This window comes from Fundulus heteroclitus, chromosome 9, assembly GCF_011125445.2.
Source record: "Fundulus heteroclitus isolate FHET01 chromosome 9, MU-UCD_Fhet_4.1, whole genome shotgun sequence".
Classification (NCBI taxonomy): domain Eukaryota; kingdom Metazoa; phylum Chordata; class Actinopteri; order Cyprinodontiformes; family Fundulidae; genus Fundulus; species Fundulus heteroclitus.
The window spans coordinates 888160-910708 of record NC_046369.1 but is presented as its reverse complement, the minus strand read 5'-3'; the positions used below and the strand labels follow the sequence as shown (position 1 = coordinate 910708).

The window sequence follows — 22549 nt, the reverse complement described above, 5'->3', positions numbered from 1 at the left end:
TAATGTCCAGAGATTGAGAAAAACTGCCCAACATTTCAATGAAATCTGACTCATGAATGAAATTAAAAAACCAAGAGAGAAAGTCAACATGCTGATATTCAGAGTGAAGCTTTGACTGGAAACAGGCAGAAAAACAACATGTGGATCCTGGAATAATCCCAGCTTCCATCTTTAAAGGACTGGAAGAGGAAGAAGTTTCCAAGGAATCATTTAAAAGAGTTTCACAAAGAAACAGATTGAATCCATGAATGTGAAAACCTGTTTCTGAGTGAAAGAGACAGACATGAACAGACTGAACTATCTGTTCAACAGGGAGAGGCTTTCTCTGACAGGAAGAGACTCTTTAGGCTCAATCAGCACAAAAACACTGAGGAACCAGAACCGGACCAGAACAACCCAAAGCCAGGATACAGAGGTTCAGTGAATGTGGTGTTGAAGGTGTGGAGATGGATCAGTAAGTCAGAGGAGACTCTGTAGAAGGACAGAATACCAGCAGGACAGTCCACATACACTGCTACTCTGTTGGAGACAGAGGAGGAGGAGATAGATGTTTGTCTGTTATTGTGACAGACAGAGTAACCATAATCAGAGCATCTCAGACTCCAGGACTGATCATTCCCTCCTAACCAACAGTCTCTACTGTTCCCTCTCCTCCTGATTCTTCTGTAACTCACTGATATGTCAACTACTCCTCTCCACTCGACCTCCCAGTAACAGCGACCAGTCAGACCAGTTCTACACAGCAGCTGAGGAGGATAAAATCTGTCTGGATGATCAGGATATGACTGAAGCTCCTTCACAAATGTCGCCTTCCTGTTGTCTTCAGACAGTTTGAGTTTTCTGCTCACTGTGTTTGTGTCGATTGTGAGTTGACAGGAATCTGATGGAGAGAACAAAGACAATCCAGGTGCAGTTATTGATCATTTATTGACACTTTGATGATGACTCCTGAATGAGTGATGGACAGTTTGAAGATGGTTGAATGTGAGCTGCTTTGTTGTCATGAGTCAAATGAAAAACACACTTACACTTCCTCAGACCTGATTTCAACCATCGGACTCCAGCAGGCTCCAACCTGAAAGGAGGAGAGGGGTCAGACCATCAGTCTCTTTCAGCAGCAGACATGGACATTACATGTCTCTCAGACACACATTGTCCTTCACTGAGAAAGGACCAGTCCAACATTTGGACACGTCCACTTGTTGTAAAAATCCAGAGAAAGAAAGAAGAGCTGAGAGCAGAAAGACACCTGGGCTCTGATGATGATGATGATGATGATGATGATGATGATGATGATGATGATGATGATGATGATAGAAACATTACAACCTGCAGTGGATGTAGTGAGGACAGTTGGTGGCGCTGTAGCACAATTCATTTGTCCAAACACGGGAAAAGCTCCAACAGAGAGGAGAAAGGAAATCCCTCAGTAACAACCTGAAGAAACAGCCTGAAGCCTAAAAGGACATCAGGAAACTAAGTCAACATTTCTGGAAGCTTCAACTGATTTAATAATCAGCATTAAAATACAATCAACCTAAACACTGACACCAACTCTGGATCCCTGTTCCATCCACACTCCCACACACAGATGGAGGAATGAAACACTAAAGAGCCCTGTGGAAATCTGCTGTGGCCACACTGGAAGATCCAGAAATACAAACATTAAAAAGGAGAAGCTGCATCACATTCAACAAAGAGTTCACCAAGAATCAAAGATCTGATCTCTGAGCTCAGACTCACAAACCAGGGAGAGGCTTCCATCATCACAGACCTCTGACAAACACCTCCAACCTTTCAGCTCTTCCTCTACCAATCAGCACCACCAGGTGGCGCTGCTCACATTTACAATGAGACCAAGAAGAAGATGCAGCTTCTTGAATCCAGCAGCTGCAGTAATGGATTGTTAAAGTGTCCAAGGAGCCTCTGGAACAAGGCCCCCAGCAGATAAAACAGTCCAGAGAGTCTTTGTTTGCATCTTTCCTCACAGATTTCCAACCTGCTCTGAGAGTGAAATGAAGTCCCGTTCTACTGATGATGACACAGATCAGGAGCTGCTGGACTTCTACATTTCCAGCATGGAGGACATAGAAGATCTCAGCTCTGATAAGGAGCTCGCCTGCCTTCAAACTGATTCAGGCTCAGAGAAATATTTCCAGATGAAGTCAGACTAAAATGTTGGATTGTCACGCTGCTGTAAGCAGACAGGCCAAGAAGAAAGCTTCAAGTTCTTTTCCTGTTCAGCTCTACGTTCCTTTTAGAGACTTCAGCTCCTCATGAGGAGAACAACTAAAGCCTGGAACAGACTGTCACAGACATCCTGACATCTCCTTCATGAACAAAGGTCTGCAGCATCAAGGATTGGAGTTCCAAGTAGGATCTTCCAGGAACAAACCTTGGGAACCTCTGGAGTAGCACATTTCTATGAGTTTACTGCTTTAATTCTTGGATTCGTTGATAGAAGACATGATGACTAAAATATATGAGAGCTGCAGCTCCATTTTCTATAGATCTGCTAGAACATCAGTTAGAAGTGAGGAATTTTATCATATTAGATCCAATCTGTTCATCTTTAAAAGAAACAACTGAATTATTAAGCTGAACTGGATCTGAAGGTCTGGATGGTAAAAACCTCCTTAGTTTTATGTCTCATTAGTTTTCATAATGAGTTTGAATTGTTGCTGCATGAATAAAATCCATCATGACTTGGATCATGAATGATTGTAAATACGCTCTGGCTTCATATTGAGCAGAGCTCAAGTACCGTACCCCTGCACATCCTGCCGGTTCTAGACTATCAGTTTAAGGAGACAACAGAAGGGACAAGCAGAACACTTCAACTATGGACCAAGATCCAGAAAACGTTGGAACATTAACCTCCATCTCTCCCCTGTCATCTAGTGGATACATGAAGACCTTTGCTCCAAATAACCTGGATATTAGTTTTAAAAATTAGCAGAATATAAACTTCATTACATTCATCAACTATTTGCTGACAGCCAGTTTAAAACATTTAAACCACTTAAAACTGAACATAAACTGCCAACACTGATCATTTTAGATGCTCTCAGCTCAAATCCTCCCTGATGTCACATCAGGAGTAAAATCAGAGCTCCAGCTCCCATTGAGAAGCCCTGATTGATGTCCAGGTAGGAAGAGCAGCAAATAAATATCTTGGATCTTCTACAGTATTTTTGTGTCCATGAAGCAGCAGAACTCTGGAACAATTCAGTAGAGATGGGAGGAAGAACTGGGCCCAGTTTGGTGTGAAGATGACTGGGAGACAATCTGCATTGAAGCTCATCTGACTACAAATTAAGACACATGGAGGGAGTTTAACTGGAGAATAATGATGAGGTTCTTCAGAACTCCAGAGACTACAGCAAAGATGGACCCTAATAACCCACTTTATGCTGAAAAACCTGCAGAACCCACATAGCAGATCACACCCATTTGTTCTGGTCCTGACCCAAGATGGATGACTTCTCGTGCTCGGGATTAGCATTCTGAATGGGTTGAAACTAGGGCTGTCAATCGATTAAAAAAAATAATCTAATTAATTACATACTCTGTAATTAATTAATCTAAATTAATCGCATATAATTTTTGCTGTGAAAGTATTTTAAATATTTAAATTCAAATGATTTAATGAATAATCAGCATTAGATACATTAAAGTTCAAAAACTCTTTTATTCACATTTTATGCTTTCAGACGTTTTAACATGTGTCGTTGTGGCGTATGTGGCACACAGTAACGTAGAGGACACAATGAAAATAAATGAACACTCCCCTCAATATCAACACTTTACAACAGTAAAGTGACATCGTATTGTTAGGAAATGAGACAAGACAGACAACAGTCAATGAAATATTATTCAAATACCTAAAAGATACAGGAACAATGAATAGAACTTAGTTGAAGAATTTTTTTATTATTATTATTATTTGCTGTTTTCCCTCATTGATTAATTTCGTAGTCTTCCAAAATTATAATGATAATGCATTTGGCCACCGGGCCGGACTAAATCGTTTGGCCAGCATTCACAGACTCGCTATCTGGACGGTATCTGGCAATCTGATACCATCAACCATCAACTTACTCTTAAAACGATCTTGTGATACGTTATCTAAAGAACAAAAATACGTTGAGAACTCGTTGCTTGCTCTGTTGGCGTTGCAGGGGGTTGGAAAACATCTGAAGTCTGTTTGTCCTGAAAGCGAGGCGAAGGGAGCAGAAGTCCAGAATATGACCAGGACATGACATCCTGTGTGACCCAAACAGAGGTCAACTGACAAGATAAGGTTGTCTGTTTTTCAACGTTTGTGGAGCTGTTCCCAGAAATAAGACCAATGTCTGCCAAAGGAGGCTGGAAGCACGTGGACGCTGCTGGGTCACGGCGCGGACCAATGGATGCACAGAGAATCTTATTTGTAACACACACCCATCTGTGGGATATAAAATGCATGTACACTATGTTGTAATCAGAAATCTAGCTCACACCTGTTCGTACGTGCTGAGAGGTAAAGCCTGAAATAAAGGGTTCTCTCCAGTTGGCAAGCAGAAGGACCTCGTTTCCCGTGTCATCATTCTTTTATATAGTTTAATAGTTAAAAATCTCCCACAAAATTGGTGACCTCTCGACGTGATTTTTGGAAAAAAGGGAGATCCTCTTCCCCAGACAGCAGGGCCTTCGGTGCAAGCTGGCCACTTTGCGCTGGGACACACAGATACGGAGAAAGACAGGGGGTAAGTGCAAATGTTTTTTTTATACTGCTCTCTTTCTTTCTCTGCTTGATAATGACAAAAATTGCCGTCTGTGAGGTTTGATTTGGGAAGAGTGTGTTTATTGATTGTTTGACAATTGGGAGAGGTCGTCTCTCTGTTTTGCTTTCTGTCATTATTTCCCACGTGAGGAAAGAGTTGTCTTAAACAATACAAGATTTGGAATGGTTTAGAATTCCTACACAATTGACTACAAGAGACAACTTAAAAGAAGTGACTTGTGACTCCCAGCCACTTTAATCGTACGCCTCGTTAGAAAACGCTAGTATGACGACGAATAGAAGATGAATCGGACCATGACGGTTTAAGCTGAAGTTTTCTAATATATATATCTTTTTAGAATAAAAAAATCATTGTAAAAGGTTGATTTCATAAATGTCCGGCTGGTCGGAGTATTAAGAGGTAGAGCCTCTTTGAGTAAGTGAAGCGTGAAGCGCTGACTCCAATGAGATGTGGCCTTAGTGAACTGCAGTTGTTTTGTAAAGCTGAAATCTCTGGTTTAGGCTTTGAGGTGAGAAAAACCTCCCGGTAAATTTTAAATAGTAGGCCTGTTTTGGTGCATGCAGATTTTTGTCGGGCGAGGCCCAGTAGTTGTAAGCGCTTGTAAAAGAGAAATGAGGTTTCTCTTGGATCATCAGTGTGTCTAAAGAGTTAACTGCAGTCTGGGTTGTTTGAGTACTCTGGTTTAGGTAAACGAGGTGAAAGAGCCTATCAAAATTTGAAATAGAAGGCCTGTTCTGGAGCACGTGAAATATAAATGTTTACTTTTACTTTTTTACTTTTTTTTTTTTGCTATGGGTCCAATAAATATGGTTTAAATTATATGTGCGCACAGTAAAATCCAGGAATATTGGGCATCTGGACCATTAACAGAAAATATTAAGTTCCCGGGAGAGTGAGAAATGAGTGAGTGAAAGAGTGTTTGGGATGTGTTGTGTGTCAGATGTCTATGCGTGAGCTTAAATGATTAGAGCTCTGTTGTTTGACTAAAATGCATGTATGAAACTGCTTTGTTTGCTGTTGCTTTGTTTTTATCTCCAAAGTCCTGTCATCAGAATCAAAGGTAAAGTGTGTCTAATTTGAGAAAGCAAAGTGCATGGAAACCTTTATTTTTTTTGGTAAAAAATCTGCTGAACCAAGGTGTGTATACTTATTGAGCTGCTGTGTTGAAAAGATGTGGGTGCAGTTACGTAAACTGGGTTTGAAGGATTACCAATAGTTGTGCAGTGGTTTCGCTGGTGGCAGTGGCGTCTGCCTGTTCCTGACGGTGTGCTATTATTTTAAAAAAGGTGTGTTGTTGGAAAACTTTTCAGCTATTGAATCTGCGAGCTTGTCTGCTGTTGTTTTTTTTTATTTTGTCAGTGCCAGTGAGGAGAAAGTAAGCACACTGGGTTATCGATTGATGGTCAGTGACTCGTGCCAATACAAACAGTCCGCCCCCTCTCCCCCTCCCTCCCTTTGCATCAGCTCTAAGAGAGCAAAGTACAGTCTCATTAGAGCGGAGCGCAGCCCCGCCCGGAGGAAAGCAAACAAATCTCTGAGAGGTAACAGTTTATCAGTTTGCAGGGATTTATTCATTCTGCAAGACAAGTCACCCTGTAGTACATTTTAAAATTTTTGGTTTTCTTAAATTTAAATACAGAGCGAAATGGCAAACATTCCTATTGTTATTCTTGGGTTGAAATACCCCGAATTTGCTTCAAAAATTCCCAAAATCTCTAAAAAATGGCACAAAAGGACTCAGAAATTAACCTCCCCGTGGCCGGAATCAGGTTGCTTTGATGCATCTCTTTGCGAACAAATGGAAGTGAGAATCATGGATTACAAGGCTAATAATAATTCTAAAAAGAGAACAGAAAAACGTGAGCATGAGTTAAAAATTCTAAACCTTTTCAAGGAAGAAGGTCAGGCCTATAGAAGTGCATTAAAACAGAAGCTTATGGAAATGAGACAGCAGTCTGCAAATGGTAAATCAGAATATTCAAAAGCTGCAGGACTTTACCCATCTTTAAGTGGAACAGTTAATATAATGGGAGATTTCCAGTACAAGGACAAGGATAGTCTGATCATAGATGCAGCTGCAGAGGGTGGAAGCCAAAATGATTCTACAGAACATAAAGGGATCATGACAAAGGCCTCACATATTAGTTTTACAAATGCAGGAGGGTCGCCTAACCAAAACGTACCTGCAACACAGCAAAATGATCACGCTTTAGTAAACATATATTCGGCCGTGCATAAATCAGGTTCTCCTGTTGCTTCGGTTGCAATGCATCAGAACACTGCAGGCCCAATGAACTCAGATTCCCCTGTAAATGTGCAGGATCTTGCACCTAATCATTGTAGCACCGCAAAGAAAACATCTGGGGATCAGAGAAGGTCATTGACCCTGAAGCCTATGGGTGGAATTGATTGTTATGCAGACTACGCAATGAAACCAAAGAGTGATTCATTTTGGGTAAACCTAGATCATGAAGGGTTAAGTTTGCAAAGAGAAATTGATCGCACCATAATTGAGGAATTAGAAAAGGAAATTAATGAGGAAGCCATAAGACAAAATATTGTACCAGAAAATGCCAGCAAGCTTTTAGAACAAGAGGCAGTGAAGGGCCCTACAGGAGGAACACACACAGCTACTGGCAGGAGAAGTGATTATGATTTAAGATGGAGACCGGGCATACATGCACCTGACAAATACACAGATAACAAACAGTTACCCATACTTGTAAAAGGGAACATTGCTCAATATGTCCCAAGGGCGTCTCAAGACCTGATCGGCCTGGTTGGCAGATTGCCAGACATAAATGAGGGTGCCAGCAAGTGGATAAAGGTGTTTGAGGAGGAAACTGTTGCAAAAATGCTAGCTCTTGACGATTTAAAAGCTGTTTTTGCACAGTGCCTGGGAACACCTGCTATGGAAAACGTCTTAAAGGAACGTTTTGCGTGGATGCTCCAACAGAGAGCTGATGGAATCGGCTTCAATTTATTTCGCACAGCACTGTGGGAAGCACTGCGAAAAGAATATCCCACTAAGACTGACCCAAAGGCATTAAGAGGAGATCCAATCGATAATGCAGAAAATCCAGCGTCTTATATAGCAAAGCAGCTAAAAAGATGGAAACAGGAAACAGAAGAGGAAGTTGATAAGAGCCCTGTGCTGACAACTCTGTTCCGGAACTCCATCATTGAAACAATGCCTGCTTCTGTGAGAAGCATGTGATACATGCAGTGGAGAAGTACAGAAGAGAAGAAAGTAAGAGTGCAGAACATGATAAAAATGTTCAAAGAAAACTGGCACAAATGCAGCTTGGAGAACTATCAGAAAAAAACAAAGCTAGAACCCAAGCTACAATGATTAAAGTGACTGATAATGTAACCCCACCTCAAGGTTTTTCAGAACTTGTACATGATGTGACAAATCAAACACAAAGGAGTTTTCCGGCTCCTCAACTTACCCAGCCACAACAACCAGTGGTTAATGTTTATCCTCAAGCATTCAATACACAGCCATATGGGCATCGTGGACGACAGCAAAGAGGTCCCGCCTGGACTAACAGAGGCAGGCCTGGCGCACCTGGAATAATGGGCGCATGCTGGGCATGCAATGAACTTGGACATCGTGCCGAGCATTGCCCAAGAGGCAACAACACCTACCGCAGGCAATCACGTGGCCGGTTCCGTCCAGGTCCAACAAGACGCCCTGTAAACCCACCGAATTTTGGTTACTAGGGGGGCCCAGAGAACCTTACAGGGGAGAACCAGTGCCCGATCGTAAGTGACGGTGCTGAAAATGAACCAATGTTAAAAATTCTAATTGAAGAAAAAGAAACACCGATGCTGGTCGATACAGGAGCAGCTTACACTTGTGTAAGTCCAAATTATGCAAAGCACCTCCCCATGTCTAATAAATTTATTTCAACAGTAGGGTTCTCGGGAACAAGACAGTTAATACAAATTACAGCTCCTGTACGACTGGCAAATGATGATGATGAGATAAGAATACCAATTCTTGTCTCTGACCAAACACCAATTAACCTATTGGGAAGAGATGCATTATGCAGGATGAAATTGAAAATCTGGTGTTCTCCTCAGGGTTTGTATGTTGACAAAACAGGTCTGGATCTTCAAATGTACATGCAAACACATGAAGCTAATGTTTATTGGCTAGGAGACATTTCAGGCCCGGTTGAAGATGTAGTCACTAACTGGGGCCGGTACATTAAAGCTCAAATTCCAGAAGCCAGAAAACCTTTTCTAGATTACCACTGTACCATGTTTTATGACATTTCAAAGAGCACAGAGTTTGAAGAAAAATGGGACAGTTCTACAAAAGACAGAACTGTTAATCTTGAAACACAGTGTATTGTTATTGGAAACCAAGGTGCAGCTTTCAATGTGAAGCAAAATGATTTCATTACAGAGTGGTACAATGTTTCAGACTCAGTACCACACATAACATTGTTTGTAAATAAAGGATTTCATGCAAAAGATCTGGGACCAATGATGAAACTTGCAACAGAAGCAACATGGGAAGACACAGATAACCCATTCATTTTTCAATCAAGTGATGGAACAATGATCAAGATCCTATGTGAAACAACAATGACAGCAAAACCACAAGTTGTGACAGTGCCTGTTGATCTAAAAGATCAGTCTGAGGAAAATGGTTCCTCTAAAGATCAACCATTAATGCAGGACATGCTAAAAAATGTCCCTGAGCACTTATGGTCTAAACATGACACAGATGTGGGCTTAGTAAAATCTGCAGAACCAGTCTCAGTTCAAATAAAACCAAATGCACGGTTTCCTTTTTCGCCAGCAATACCCATTAAAACCAGAAGCAGAACAAGGCATTAAGAAAACCATTGACGGATTGATGCAAGCAGGTGTGCTGGTGGAAGTAGAAAGTCAATGTAATACTCCAATTTTTCCAGTTCTGAAAGCAGACAAAAACAAATACCGTCTTGTTCATGACTTAAGAAAAATAAACAAGATAATAGTAGACGCAGAATCGGATGTGCCAAATCCAAATACTCTTTTAAATTCAATACCATCAGAAGCACGTTTTTTCACCGTTATTGATCTCTGTTCAGCGTTTTTCAGCATTCCGCTAGCGGAAGAGTCACAACATTTATTCGCATTTACCTACAGAGGTAAAAAACTCAGTTATACCCGATTGCCTCAAGGGTTTAAACTTAGTCCGCACATATTTAATCAGGTGCTAAAAAATGATTTGGAAGGACTCAATTTAACTGGAACTGTGTTACAGTATGTGGATGATTTGTTAATCTGTGGAAACACACTAAATGACTGTCATCAGGACTCAATCAAAGTTCTACAAAGATTAGCAGAGGGAGGACACAAGGTCTCCAAACAAAAACTACAGTATTGTCAACCACAGGTAGATTACCTAGGAAGACAAATATCACAAGGAACAGTTGGCATTTCGCCTTCTCAGCTGGAAGGTGTCAGCAAAGCTCCAAGTCCAAGAACAGTCGGCGAAATGATGACATTTTTGGGAATGACAGGTTTCAATGCAGACTGGATTGAAAACTATGCGGAAAAATCCGCACCACTTAGAGAGCTAATAAAAGAAACAGGAAACCAGTCATTAAAAGCAGTGTTAAAATGGACAACAGAAGCTAAAATAGCTTTTGAAACACTAAAACAGGAAATGCAAGTGGCACCAACTTCGGCATTGCCAAATTATGACAAACAATTTTACCTGTATGTAGCCAACAGAAAAAAAATGTACGCATCAGCAGTACTAATGCAAGAAACCTGTGTAGGACGACGAAAGCAAGCCATTGCTTATTACAGCACTAAACTAGACAATGTGGCCCAAGGCTGGCCACCCTGTTATCAAGGTCTAGCAGCAGTCTACTACGCTTATGAAAAAGCATCAACCATAACAATGGGTTACCCGGTAAAAATACAGACCCACCACAAAATCACAGAACTGATAAATCAAGGAAAGTTTGTGATGACTCAGGCAAGATGTTTACAGTACATGCCACTTTTAACATATCCAGACGTAACAGTACAAAGGTGTACAACGAACAACCCTGCTGACATGGTACCTCTAGACTGTGAAGGAGAACCACACGAGTGTCTTGCAGAAACAATGAAATTCACAAGACTAAGACCTGATTTAGAGTCAACTCCGATAATGAACGCGGAAGTCACTTATTTTGTTGACGGGTCATGTTTCAGAGATCATCTTGGAAACCACGCAGGTTATGCTGTGGTTAAACAAGTAGGAGACAATTTTGTAACAGTCAAAGCAGAAAAATGTGAGCAACCATGTTCTGCCCAAAAGGCAGAACTAAAAGCACTGACAGAAGCGTGGAAACTAGCAAAAGGAAAAGTAGCAAACATATTCACAGACTCGGCTTATGCCCATGGGGTGTGTTATCTGTTTGCTGCTGTTTGGAAACAAAGAGGTTTCAAACGAGCAGACGGCAGTCCAGTATTACATCAAGAACAGCTAAAAGAGCTGATTGCATCGATGATGCTGCCATCAAGACTGGCAGTGATCAAATGCAACGCCCATCGTAAAGGTAATGATTTAATCATTATGGGGAACAACGCAGCAGATGAGGCAGCAAAACTAGCATCAAAGTGCCAGATGGCTATCTTGGCACCAGTGGTCACCTTGGAACCAATGGTGACACCAGAAGACATCATTTTGATGCAGCAGGAGGCAGGTGCGAGCGAGCACGCTCTCTGGGCGCAGAGAGGTGCGACAATGAGTGAAAGTGGTTTGTGGAGATCACAAAGTGGACATTTAGTTGCACCAGTAGCATTGTTGACAATGTTGGTCTCAGAAGCACATGGTTTGGATCACTGTGGTAAAGGTAAAGTGATGGAGAAGTTGAAAAAGCAAGGTTATTGGTCGCCTTACATGCAAGCAATGGTGGATGAAATCTTGAGTCAATGTGAAATATGTGCAGAAAACAATGTACGAAAAGGCATAAAATCACCGATTGGACACATTCCGGTCCCTGAGGGACCCCTTAAACATCTTGTGATAGATTATGCTGACATGATAAAGCCAGTGCAAGGAAAAAGGTACATGTTGGTGGTGATCGATCGGTTCAGCCAATGGGTTGAAGCAGTCCCATCAAAGTCATTGGGAGCTGAGACAGTGATTAAGTTTCTGACAAGAGAGGTGATTCCGATATTTGGCATCCGATCAGAAATCAGTTCAGATGATGGTTCAGCTTTTATCCAAAAGGTGTTAAAAGGTGTTTTGTCAAAGCTAGGAATTAAACAATGCTTTGGAGCAGTCTATCACCCGCAGAGTCAGGGTATTGTAGAAAGAATCAATGGGACTTTGAAAGCTAAGCTGAATAAAATCTGTGCTTCTACTAACCTAAACTGGGCTGATGCTTTGCCGCTTGCGCTAATGAGCTATCGCATGCAGTTGCACCGCAGCACACATTTAATCCCGCATGAAATGCTAACAGGCAGAACAATGCCAGTGCCTGAATGGAGGCTTCCATTCAAAAGCCCGGCACTTGAACAGCTACAAACAGAGTTGAAAGCATATATGGACCAACTAACTGCTATCCATAGAGCTATCTATCTGCAGGAAAAAGCCAGAAGTTCCTGTCCAGAGTCGGTGGTGAAGAGACCAGTCGAACCAGGAGACCTGGTGTACGTGAAGGTGTTCAGACGTAAATGGAACGGCTCGAGATGGGACGGACTATTGAGGTCAAACGAGCGACCGCAACCGCCGTCCAAGTTCAGGGGAGTGATACGTGGTATCATTTGACTCATTGTACTAAAGTACACGCCAGAGACACTGTGAAGCCAGACAATGGAAATGACTGTGAACAGTTTGCAGCAATGAAACTGGTATTAATGACATTTCACCTGTGGATGTTGGCAGAGGTGGTGAGCCTAACAACAGCGAGGCCGGAGATGAACTCTCACAGCCTACAGACGGCACCACAGCATTAGCCAACGTCAGCTCAACCACGAGTGAAACGAGCAACGTGTAATGAGGGTCGAGACGATCGACAAGCAACCAAGAAATGTGGGACTTCAGTCTATAAAGGGAAATCCACCTTTGCAGAACAAGATAAGTACAACACAACGTTAATGAGTTTGACAAAGTACACACCAGTGTTTTTGCCAGCTGAACTGAAGTTAATGACTCATCTAGGTCTTAAAGAACAGTTAAGAGAAAAAACAAAAAGGTTGCGTAAGAAAAGAGAGACCCATGCTGAATTAAAATGGAAAGCAACGGTAACTGATACAGGATTTCGTACAAAATTAGATACGGAGTTTGAGGTGAACATTTATTACAATGATCAAAAATTGTGTGGAAAAAGTGTCAAAAAGGTATATACAGAATATGGGATAAATCAGTGCTCATTTATTCTGTACATAAAGGATGATGGTTTTGAGGTAGAAATAGAAATAGAATCCCACAGGGATCCCGAGGACAATTACAAATATAACATAACAATGAAGAATCTACAAAACAACAATGCAGTATCAGGAAGTGGTGATTTAGAACGAATAGGAAATAAGGAATTAAATGCTACAGTCCAAATGTTTAATGACCGAATTAGGATACATGTGGAGCCAGACAGTGATAAATATGACTTGGTTGAAAGAAACGTGATTATCTCTAGATTACTGCAAAAAGGTGACAGACGAAGGATGTGTAATTCGAATACTAAGGTAAGTCATCAATTATCAAGTCAAAATCAAGAAAACATTAATTGTAATATGACTGTTTGGAATGCAGATTGTGGATGGATTATAGAAGCAAATGTAATAGCTTTCCGGATTAACAAAACATACGAGTTGAAATTCGAAGACGTCACCTCGAGTGGAAAAGTAGATTCAACTATATTATGGACCATACCACGTAAAGAGACTTTACCAGAAGATGTAAATTGTTTTCCCCCAACAAGTATGGCTACTAGAACTACAGTAGAAGTGAAGAAAATGACTGACCCTAGTGGAAATGTAACTTTACCTACTTCAGTCACTAAATCAGGACTAAATAAGTCGACAACTTTAACGGAAAAGACATTAACGGTCACATCAGCGTCTAAAATTTTAAATAGCACAATACAAATTTCAACAAATAATAGTGATATTACAAAGGTAAATACAAGTAAAATGGAAGTGCAACCTACAGAGGTTGCTAGGGACTTGGACAACGCAAAACCTACCGTGATTCGACCTGAGAACATAATAACTGAACCTCCAACAACTGTTATAACTAAAACAAATCTACAGCCAATAGTTTCAAATACAATTAAAACCACAAAGGAAGTGTTAAATACTATTAAACCCTCACTAATAAGATTAATTACAACGGCACCTCCTCTGGTTGAGGTAACATCAGATCAGGACAACAACCTAATATTAGAATTCACAGAACCAGATCCAAAACAGTATGGATGCTCTGAAAAGGAAGGATGTGAAGATTTCTCCGAAGGGTTGGATAAATTTTATGAAAAACAAAATCCAAAAGTAGCTACACCAAGAGCAATAAATAAATTACAGGATATTAAATGGCATGGAATCAGACCAAGGGGTGATCCTTTATGGCAAAGAGCCATACGTAATACATGGTATAGCTGGTCATGGTATACAGCAAGAGAGTTAACTAAAAATGATTGCTTAATCTGTACTGCTGCTCCGGGAGCAGTTCCGATGGTTATTCCAGAAAAATACACGTCAAAAGAATGTGCAGTTGTACAACGTCAAAAATGTAGGAATGTGAGTTCACTTCAAGAGAAGACGTAGTGTCATTCTTTAAATTATCTATGTGTGGTTTGAGTTGCAGACTCTTATATGGCTCAAGAAATTCTCATCAATACTTAGAAAAATGGAAAAGGTATAAATTAGAATTATTGTGTGCAGAATTTAACATTAGTACTACAGATAATGTTCCACCCACTGATTATGAAATAGATTATGATGCAGACTACGAATGTTTCGTCAGTGGAGGTTTTGAGGACAATGAAGGAATTAATGTAGGAAACACCACTGTAAAATGTAATGTAACCTGGGTATTATCTTGGTTTAAGCATGCAAATGTAACACCAGTGTTTGCTACAAAGCCTGTTTGGTTTGAAAACCCAAATTTTATAGAAGAGGACTGTAAAAATATAACTATGACGATTCCCAAACTTTTCTTTTTAGGAGATCAAACGTATCCAGTGGCAGACAGTTACTGGATGTGTGGTGATGACATGCTGATGAACACCTTACCTCTTAAGTGGGTAGGGCTCTGTGCATTAGTACGAATGAAAGTACCGATAACTTTAGTGTATGAAGGGGTAAAAGAATTAGCTCAGATTGAAACAGGTAAAAATAGGTCTCGTCGGAGTCTAGATGATTACGGACTAAATGAAGGAGTTTATTTAAATCTTATTGGTCAACCAAGAGGAATTCCAGATGAATTTAAAGCACAACATGTTAAAGCAGGTTTTGAGTCTATTTTACCTCAAATTACTATTAATAAAAATGTTGAATGGATAAATTACATTTACTATAATCAGCAAAGGATGATAAATTTCACGGTTGAAGGATTTATGGCACTGGGAGACCAAGTACATGAAACAAGTAGAATGGTAATACAAAACAGACAAGCCTTAGATTGGCCTTTAGCAAGTAAGGGAGGTGTATGTCACATGTTTGGTAATCAATGTTGTACATATATTCCCATGAACACAGCTCCTAAAGGTTCGTTTAGGGCAGTAATGGTTAAACTTATGAAACTTAAAGAAGAAGTAAAAGAGAATGCTGGTAGAAACAACTGGTCATGGAAAAGTCTGGAAGAAATTTTAGGAGAATGGGGTGTTTTAGCTGCTAAAACAGGACTAACTTTGGTAATAACACTGATTGTAATCTTATTGTTTCTGTGTTGTGCCTATTTTGAAAAGGTGGATTGTGGGAACGATGTATAGATGGATGACATCAGGCAGCAGCCATCGAAAAGGCTGACATCCCGGCCGCCTGGACACGTCTATGGACTCACACGTATGCTACAGACTCATTCCAAATGGAAAGGAGTACCCGTGATCGAGACGGACTCTCTTGTTTTGCTACGTGTCCATGGACTCATTCAAACCAAGCACACGGACTGAAGACTGACTAACCCTATTAACCTTGTTTAAGTTACTCAATCTAAGATTTTCACAGAGATTTTTATTTTTTTTTTCTGTGTATACATATTTCCTTAGCTTCTATTTTTATCTTCATATTGCTTAGTAGTTTTAGATAAGCTTCCCTAGCCTGGTAGAGAAGATTTGTTGATTGAAATATAGTGTTAATTCAGATAAACCGTATTATATAGTGTTGTTCTCTGGATGTTCATTTTATTTCTGTTAATAGATTCTTGAACTTGAAGAGAAGTTGTCACTCCTTATTCTATATGTGTGCAGAGTTTGCTGTTAAAAGATCACCAGTGCTCGAATCATCCCTTTTAACTATTGTCCTGATATCGCTTCTAGAGCTGATATTCACCAGACAATACCTAACAGACAGAAAGTTATCTATTAAACATGAAATAACTTTAAACAGTGTATAATTGCAGAACACCCAAACAACCGCTGTAGAACATGCAGAACACACATAGCAGATCACATCCATGTGTTGTGGTGCTTATCCAAGCTGGATGTGTTCTGGAAGGATGGATCTGAGGCTTCAAAGCAGCTTTTAAAGCCAACATATCACCAGAACCCAGTTCTGCATTGTTAGGTCTCACTTCAGATGGGTCAGAGGGACCAACAAAGTTCTACCTCTTCAATCTGCTGCACACTGCAGCCTTGAAATGCAGAAAAACTAATTGGGTGAAGGCAGAACCTCCATCCTACAACTGATGGTGCTGAAAGTTTGGACCTGGTACCAAATGGAGAGAAGAGCCAACTGGACCAGACTTTAAATGAATGTGTTCAATACACCTTGGGAACCTGCAGTAATGTCACTGATGCAATAGAACTAAAGGTAGTAATTAGTAAATGGATCATTGTTTGATGGAGGATCTGAGACTTTGTGACAACACAGCTCTGATCCAAGACTGTTTGATGATCTGGTCGTTATTATTTTTTCTCTTTTTGTGGTTTATAAAATTAAAAACTATAAAATTAATATAACAGGTGAACTTTCACAAATATATTCAGAGTTCCTATTCAGCGCCATTAAAGAACCTCGGCCCTTTAATTTTCCCTGTAAGCTATTCTTAGTGAGGAGAATATTACAGAAAACTGGGTAATGATCTCAGCCTGTCTATCATGGTACAGAGTGAAGCTGTCCTGCACTACACATTTAATTTGAAAGTCAGCTTTATTTTATTCTGCACAGAGCCAAAAAATTTATTTTTAACATCACAGTTCGCCACACATATATCAGCATCAAATTCATATGTGTCTCCATTCTCTAAAAGATCGAGAACATACAGTGAAATTCTGAACTTCTGTACCAACATATAAACAATAAATCAGATCAGTTTCATTATAGATTCTATAGCAAATTTTCTCAAATACAGTCAACCACTCATGTTTAACAAACATTGTCAACTTAATCAAATTACCATTAATCAAATCAACCATTCCCTACTTTAGCTTATTTACTCAGATTGACAAACTCCTCACGATCAGTGCAGGCTCATTGTTCCCCAAGCCCCGCACTCATCCACAGTAGCTAGCATCCCGTGCTAACTATGAGCTAACTGCTTTCGGTACATTATGTTGGCTAAACAACATTCATTTTTCTGTTCTGTCTCTCCTCGAGGTCAGTCGGTTTTTCTTCAGCTCTCCAGAGTTCCTTATTTGCTATTAACTTCCCCTTCTCTCATGCTATTTGCTTTGTTTTGTGTCTTTTGTGCCATTTATTCATAGCAACCGAAAGCGCTAAGGAAATTATTGATCTCGTCAGCTGGTCTCTCAACGCTATTGATCAAATTTTTTTACCTGGAAAGGAAAGGACCGGGGAGCGTGCCTGTCCCGACGGAACTTTTTTTGCGGGATACATTTTGGACCCGTGGGAGAAATTGTCCACAGTGTGCCTCTCAAATCTTTCTGTTGAGGACGTAGATGTCTACTTATTCGGATTTACGACACTTGGATTCCTCTTTTTTGGTCTCGGAGGATATTTAATGTATCAACACCTTCAGAAGCTGCTGGCAGTCAACATGGTCCTGATGAGACTGCCGGCGGCAGTCGACGTGATCACCAGACCTCTCAACTATTATCAAAAGTTAAGAGTGAGATTATGCTAATTTTTTTTTTTTTTTGGGGGGGGGGGCTTGTTTGGGGGCGGGGCTAACTGGACCCTGGAAGAGCCGGTGGAGTCAACTCCATCTCATTTTTATCCCACCAGACAATGAAGTAGACATGTATTACTTTTGTTAAAAAGAGAAAGAGACGTATTAATACTTTATTGTTCAGTTAATGGATTAAAACATAAAAAATACACAATTCTTCAAATAATACTGAATAAAATTAAGTAGTTTTAAGTTATTGACCGAATTATTACACTGTTACACATTCATCTATGGGTTGTTTATCATTGTAAATCTATAACCTGATTGGTGGATCAGGCTGAGTTTCATCAAGCCTTTATGGTCAACATTTTACCCTCAGCAGCAACACTGAAGCACACAGAGGTTCCCGCTGCGTCTTTACGCACGATCCAGCTGCTGATGTCTCCCTCTTTTCAGCTCAATGCACTTCTAGACTGTTACAGTTTATAACATTCTCATCACCTTTCACAGTGACAGGTTTCTCAGTCAGTCGCCGCGCTGATCAGACGAATTTCTATTGCTCTCGTCAGTGCGGCGGTGCGGTGAGCGGATTTTACCCCCGTTGTTGCGCTGCGGGGAAAATGCATAACTAAATACTGTAAAGTGCTTCTATAAAGGGAACAGGGGTACTAACAGATCTGAGATGAAGCCCCTGATGTAGTGATGGGTCCGGCAACACCGATGCGTCGGCGCATGTGTCGGTCTCATAGAGCGAAACCCGTGTCGATGTGTGTATTGCTACGGAAAAGTCACGTGACCGATACAGGAACTGTTTCGGTCACGTGACCAATACAGCACCTGTTTCGAACTGACTGACGCGCCAAACTGTTTCTGTTCCCTCTAAGCTGCACGCGTGTGCATTCGCGCACAGCAGCGCGCACAGCAGAGCTATGCTGCGCAGTAAAGAAAATCCAAGCTGAACTGTAAACAAAATAACGGTTAATAATGGTTAATTTTTAACTATTTTGCAACTCTGGTGTGATGGTGTTGTACCACAGTCTCGCTCTGTGAGCGCCAGGTGCTGATTGGAGCGCACCACTGATGGATGGGTTCTGCAACGCTTTTTTGGTTGGGGGGGTTGCGCTGTGCGTCTTTGTTCTGAGCGTCGTTTCAGAAAAAAACGGCTGATCTACACTGAGTAGAAAGTTGCTACTCTGAGTAGTTTTTCCTCCCTTTGTCATACTCAGCATGTCCGATTTCAGAACAGATGATATCAGTCAGGTAACTAAACACAGCGCCCGATCAACCATTTGTAAAAAAAATAAAAAAGCCAGTCCACAAGCATCCTCCTTCACATTATTTATTGACTGTATCTAAAAAAAATCAAATATATGTTTAATTCAAATGAAAATATAAAATAATACAATGCAACATACAATGATTTAAATTGTATTGTGTATACTTGGTCATCAAATCAGTGTCAGTTAACTCTGTCAACCAGGTTGCCTGTAGTGATTTTTAAGGTCCAGCAGGTGTCAGTATTCAGTGACACAGTATCGGCACAGAGTTGCAATGTGTCCAAACGTTTCATGACGCCTCATCGACCCATCACTACCCTGATGTTACAAGTTCTCTAAAATGACGCTTAAAAGTGCGCACCTGAATTAAAGCGCGAGGCAGCACGCCCACCGAAGCGCCACTGATTTTATGTTGTTAAAAACAAAAGAGCATGAAACACAGCTACTAACTCTCCTATTGACTTTAACTGGCACACGTTGCTACCGATGTGAGGGAATTAAACGTAGTGATTCACGTTTTGAATGGTGAACTGTGATAAAAGCACCTGCTCCGAGGGAAAAGCAGGGGGGGAGCAAGCGCGGAGGCACAGAAATACGGTGCATGTAGTTAAAAAATGCAGAATTAATAAAAACGAAACTTATAAACAGACCAAGTGGCTTTTTAAACTGCATCTGGTTAGCAGAACTGTTTTATGATCCAGCGTGCAGCCATGACTGGTTCTGAATGAACCGGTCATCTGGCAGCAGCTCTCCCCCCGCCCCCTCCCCCTCCTGCATACGCGGTACAGGACCTTACCGGCTCACTTTCACCACTGTTAAGACTAAAATTATTCATAACTCTGATCACTCTTCCTGCTGCTCTGTTAAAAAGAACTGCAGCAGGAATTACTGATGGCCACAAGCTGTTAAAGAAGCCGAAACATCTCAGCAGAAGGCGGAGTTTTGACGTCCGCAGCCCAGACGGGCTTTGTGATTTTTATGCGTGAGAAATGCCATGTTTGCGTGTGAGCGTGTGAAGTTAGTGAAATGCGTGTGTCACACGGTCAATGCGTGAGCGTTGAGAGCACTGGTGATCACTAAGGCGATGAATGAACAAAACGGACGGCTTGGTAAGCTGACCGCGGTTGTGGTACACAGAGGTGATATTGGATAAAACCTGGAAGTGTGAACGTTAACTAGCCCATCGATTGGAATATTGGAATTAGATCCAGGAGACAGCGACAAAAAGACTCTAAAGCTGAAAGAAAAGTTGGTTTCAGCTTGTTCTCATAACAAATTCTGTTTTTCAAATCAGACATTCCACTACCACATTCTCCCTGAGTTGTTATGGCAACATCGCACAAATCCCCTGACCAACCACCCCCCACCTTCCTTGCTGACATCTATGGAGGTTTCTCTGAACTGTTGGCTGCTGGATAAGACCAAGGACAAATGGCCCCTGCAGAGCCCCACGGAAATATAAACTTTCACACAGACACACACTGATGCTCACAAATACAGACAAACTGCACCCGACCAGCACTCAAATGATTACCTTTCTGCATATATTTTGTCTTGTTTTATTTGTGCTTTTTTGTGCTATGAGGGTTTTTTTTGTCTGTTGTTTGACTCTTAATTAGTGAGAGCATAAATAGTCAAACTTCTGCCTTTTTTCTCCATCCTTTTTCCCCCATGTGTTGCAATCTTCCTTCTACAGATAAGGGCAGCGCCTTGTGGACAGAATTTGTCCTTGGCAGCAAGGCCTCAGTGAACCGTCTCCCCCCTGAAATGTTTGGGATGTTTACGTAATGGTGATGGTACTGAAAAAAGCAATTTCCCTCTGGGTTTAATAAAGTATGTCTGATTCTGATTTTAATTCTGATTGAACAATACCTGAAATCAGCTGAGATCATAAACTCACGTCGGATATATTTTACAATCACTACATAGTTCCAGACCTCCGTTCTTACCTGTAAAGAGCCAAACGTTTTATCCTTAACGTCACTAACCAGTTCCGTGTGTTCCAATTCCATGGCACTATTTGGCAGCTCGCTTAACGATTCTTTTATCGATTCCAGGCAGCACGACTTAAGTCACGTTTTTACGCAAGTTACGCACATGGCATTTAGTAAGCAAGTATGACGTGACCAGGCGTACGTCTAGAGAAAAAAAACAAAAAAAATGGCACCCCATCGGGTAAAGCGATCGAAAGTTTGGCTTCATTTTATAGGAGAAGTCCAGTCAACAAGTAAAAACCAGTGGATCATTTGCTATACCTAAAACTAATACAGTCGTGGTGATTTAATGAATTTAGCGTAAATCAATAAGAAAATAAAAGCATAAATTGTTGTCTCGATCACTGTGTATGGGGGCAGCCATTATTACCCAAATATGGGCAATAATGTTAAAGAATAAAGGAACATTGTTCCTTTAAGCCAAGCCAATAACAACTCTAACGACTCCTCGTTACAGAGGAGTGGACCAGTTTCGGTCCATTCTGCTGGCTTAATGGCTTTAACGACCGCCCATTACTAAGGGGTGGACCTGTTTCGATTGAATTTGCATGTTATCTAAGCCATTAAAGGCCTTTGTTTGGTAATGGTATAAAGCTTGTTACTCATCATTACTCCAGACTTTTTGAATTGAGAAAGCTTCCGGGAGAGGAAGCGAAACGTCTTCAACTACGGAAAACAAGTCCAGTTGCTTTGTTTTTTACTTTTTTTTGGAATGACCATGACCTGGATGACCAGCATGGGCAATAATGGTTGCCCTACATCACATCCTGTGACGTAATGTCGCGGTAAGGCACTGCCCTCTACAACAACAGTTATTGCAGATTTCCAGAGGGCTTCACCATTGAAATTTGCAAGAGCTATTGTTGAAACAACAATGTCCACGTGCATGGCAGTTGGATGTTCTAATAAATCGGGTAAAAGTGGAAAAAACGTTTGTTTTTTCACCTTTCCACTTCATGATCCACCACAGGTTCTTTTGTTGGATTACCAACTTGCCATCATGCTTCTGGCCAGAGAGAAAACACGTCGTCTGTAGCCAACATTTCGAAGAAGAATGTCTTCAAGATGACATGAAAGCGAGACTTTTCAGTAGGTTTTTGTATTTTATAATGTAGAATTTGCCGGGACATTTGTTTACCTGACCAGAGGGGCAGAGTGATATGACATACTTCGATAGAATGCTCACTGTTGTGAAGCCCACTTATTTTATGCAACTTTGGTCTTCTTTTTTCTAAAGTCGCTTGTAAATTTCATGAG

At 40.9% G+C, this 22549-nt stretch overlaps 1 protein-coding gene across 1 annotated transcript in view; it reads right to left on the bottom strand.

Annotated features, from left to right (window-relative positions):
- Nucleotides 1-258: 258 nt before the first annotated feature.
- The window catches only part of LOC118564091 (NACHT, LRR and PYD domains-containing protein 3-like), a gene marked incomplete at its 5' end in the record, with an annotated part of 36010 nt that continues 13719 nt past the window's right edge, over nt 259-22549 (bottom strand). The window contains 2 exons of the mRNA XM_036140762.1: nt 259-880; nt 1029-1075. Coding sequence (XP_035996655.1) covers nt 354-880; nt 1029-1075 — 574 coding nt within the window. The remainder of the gene's footprint in view (nt 881-1028; nt 1076-22549) is intronic.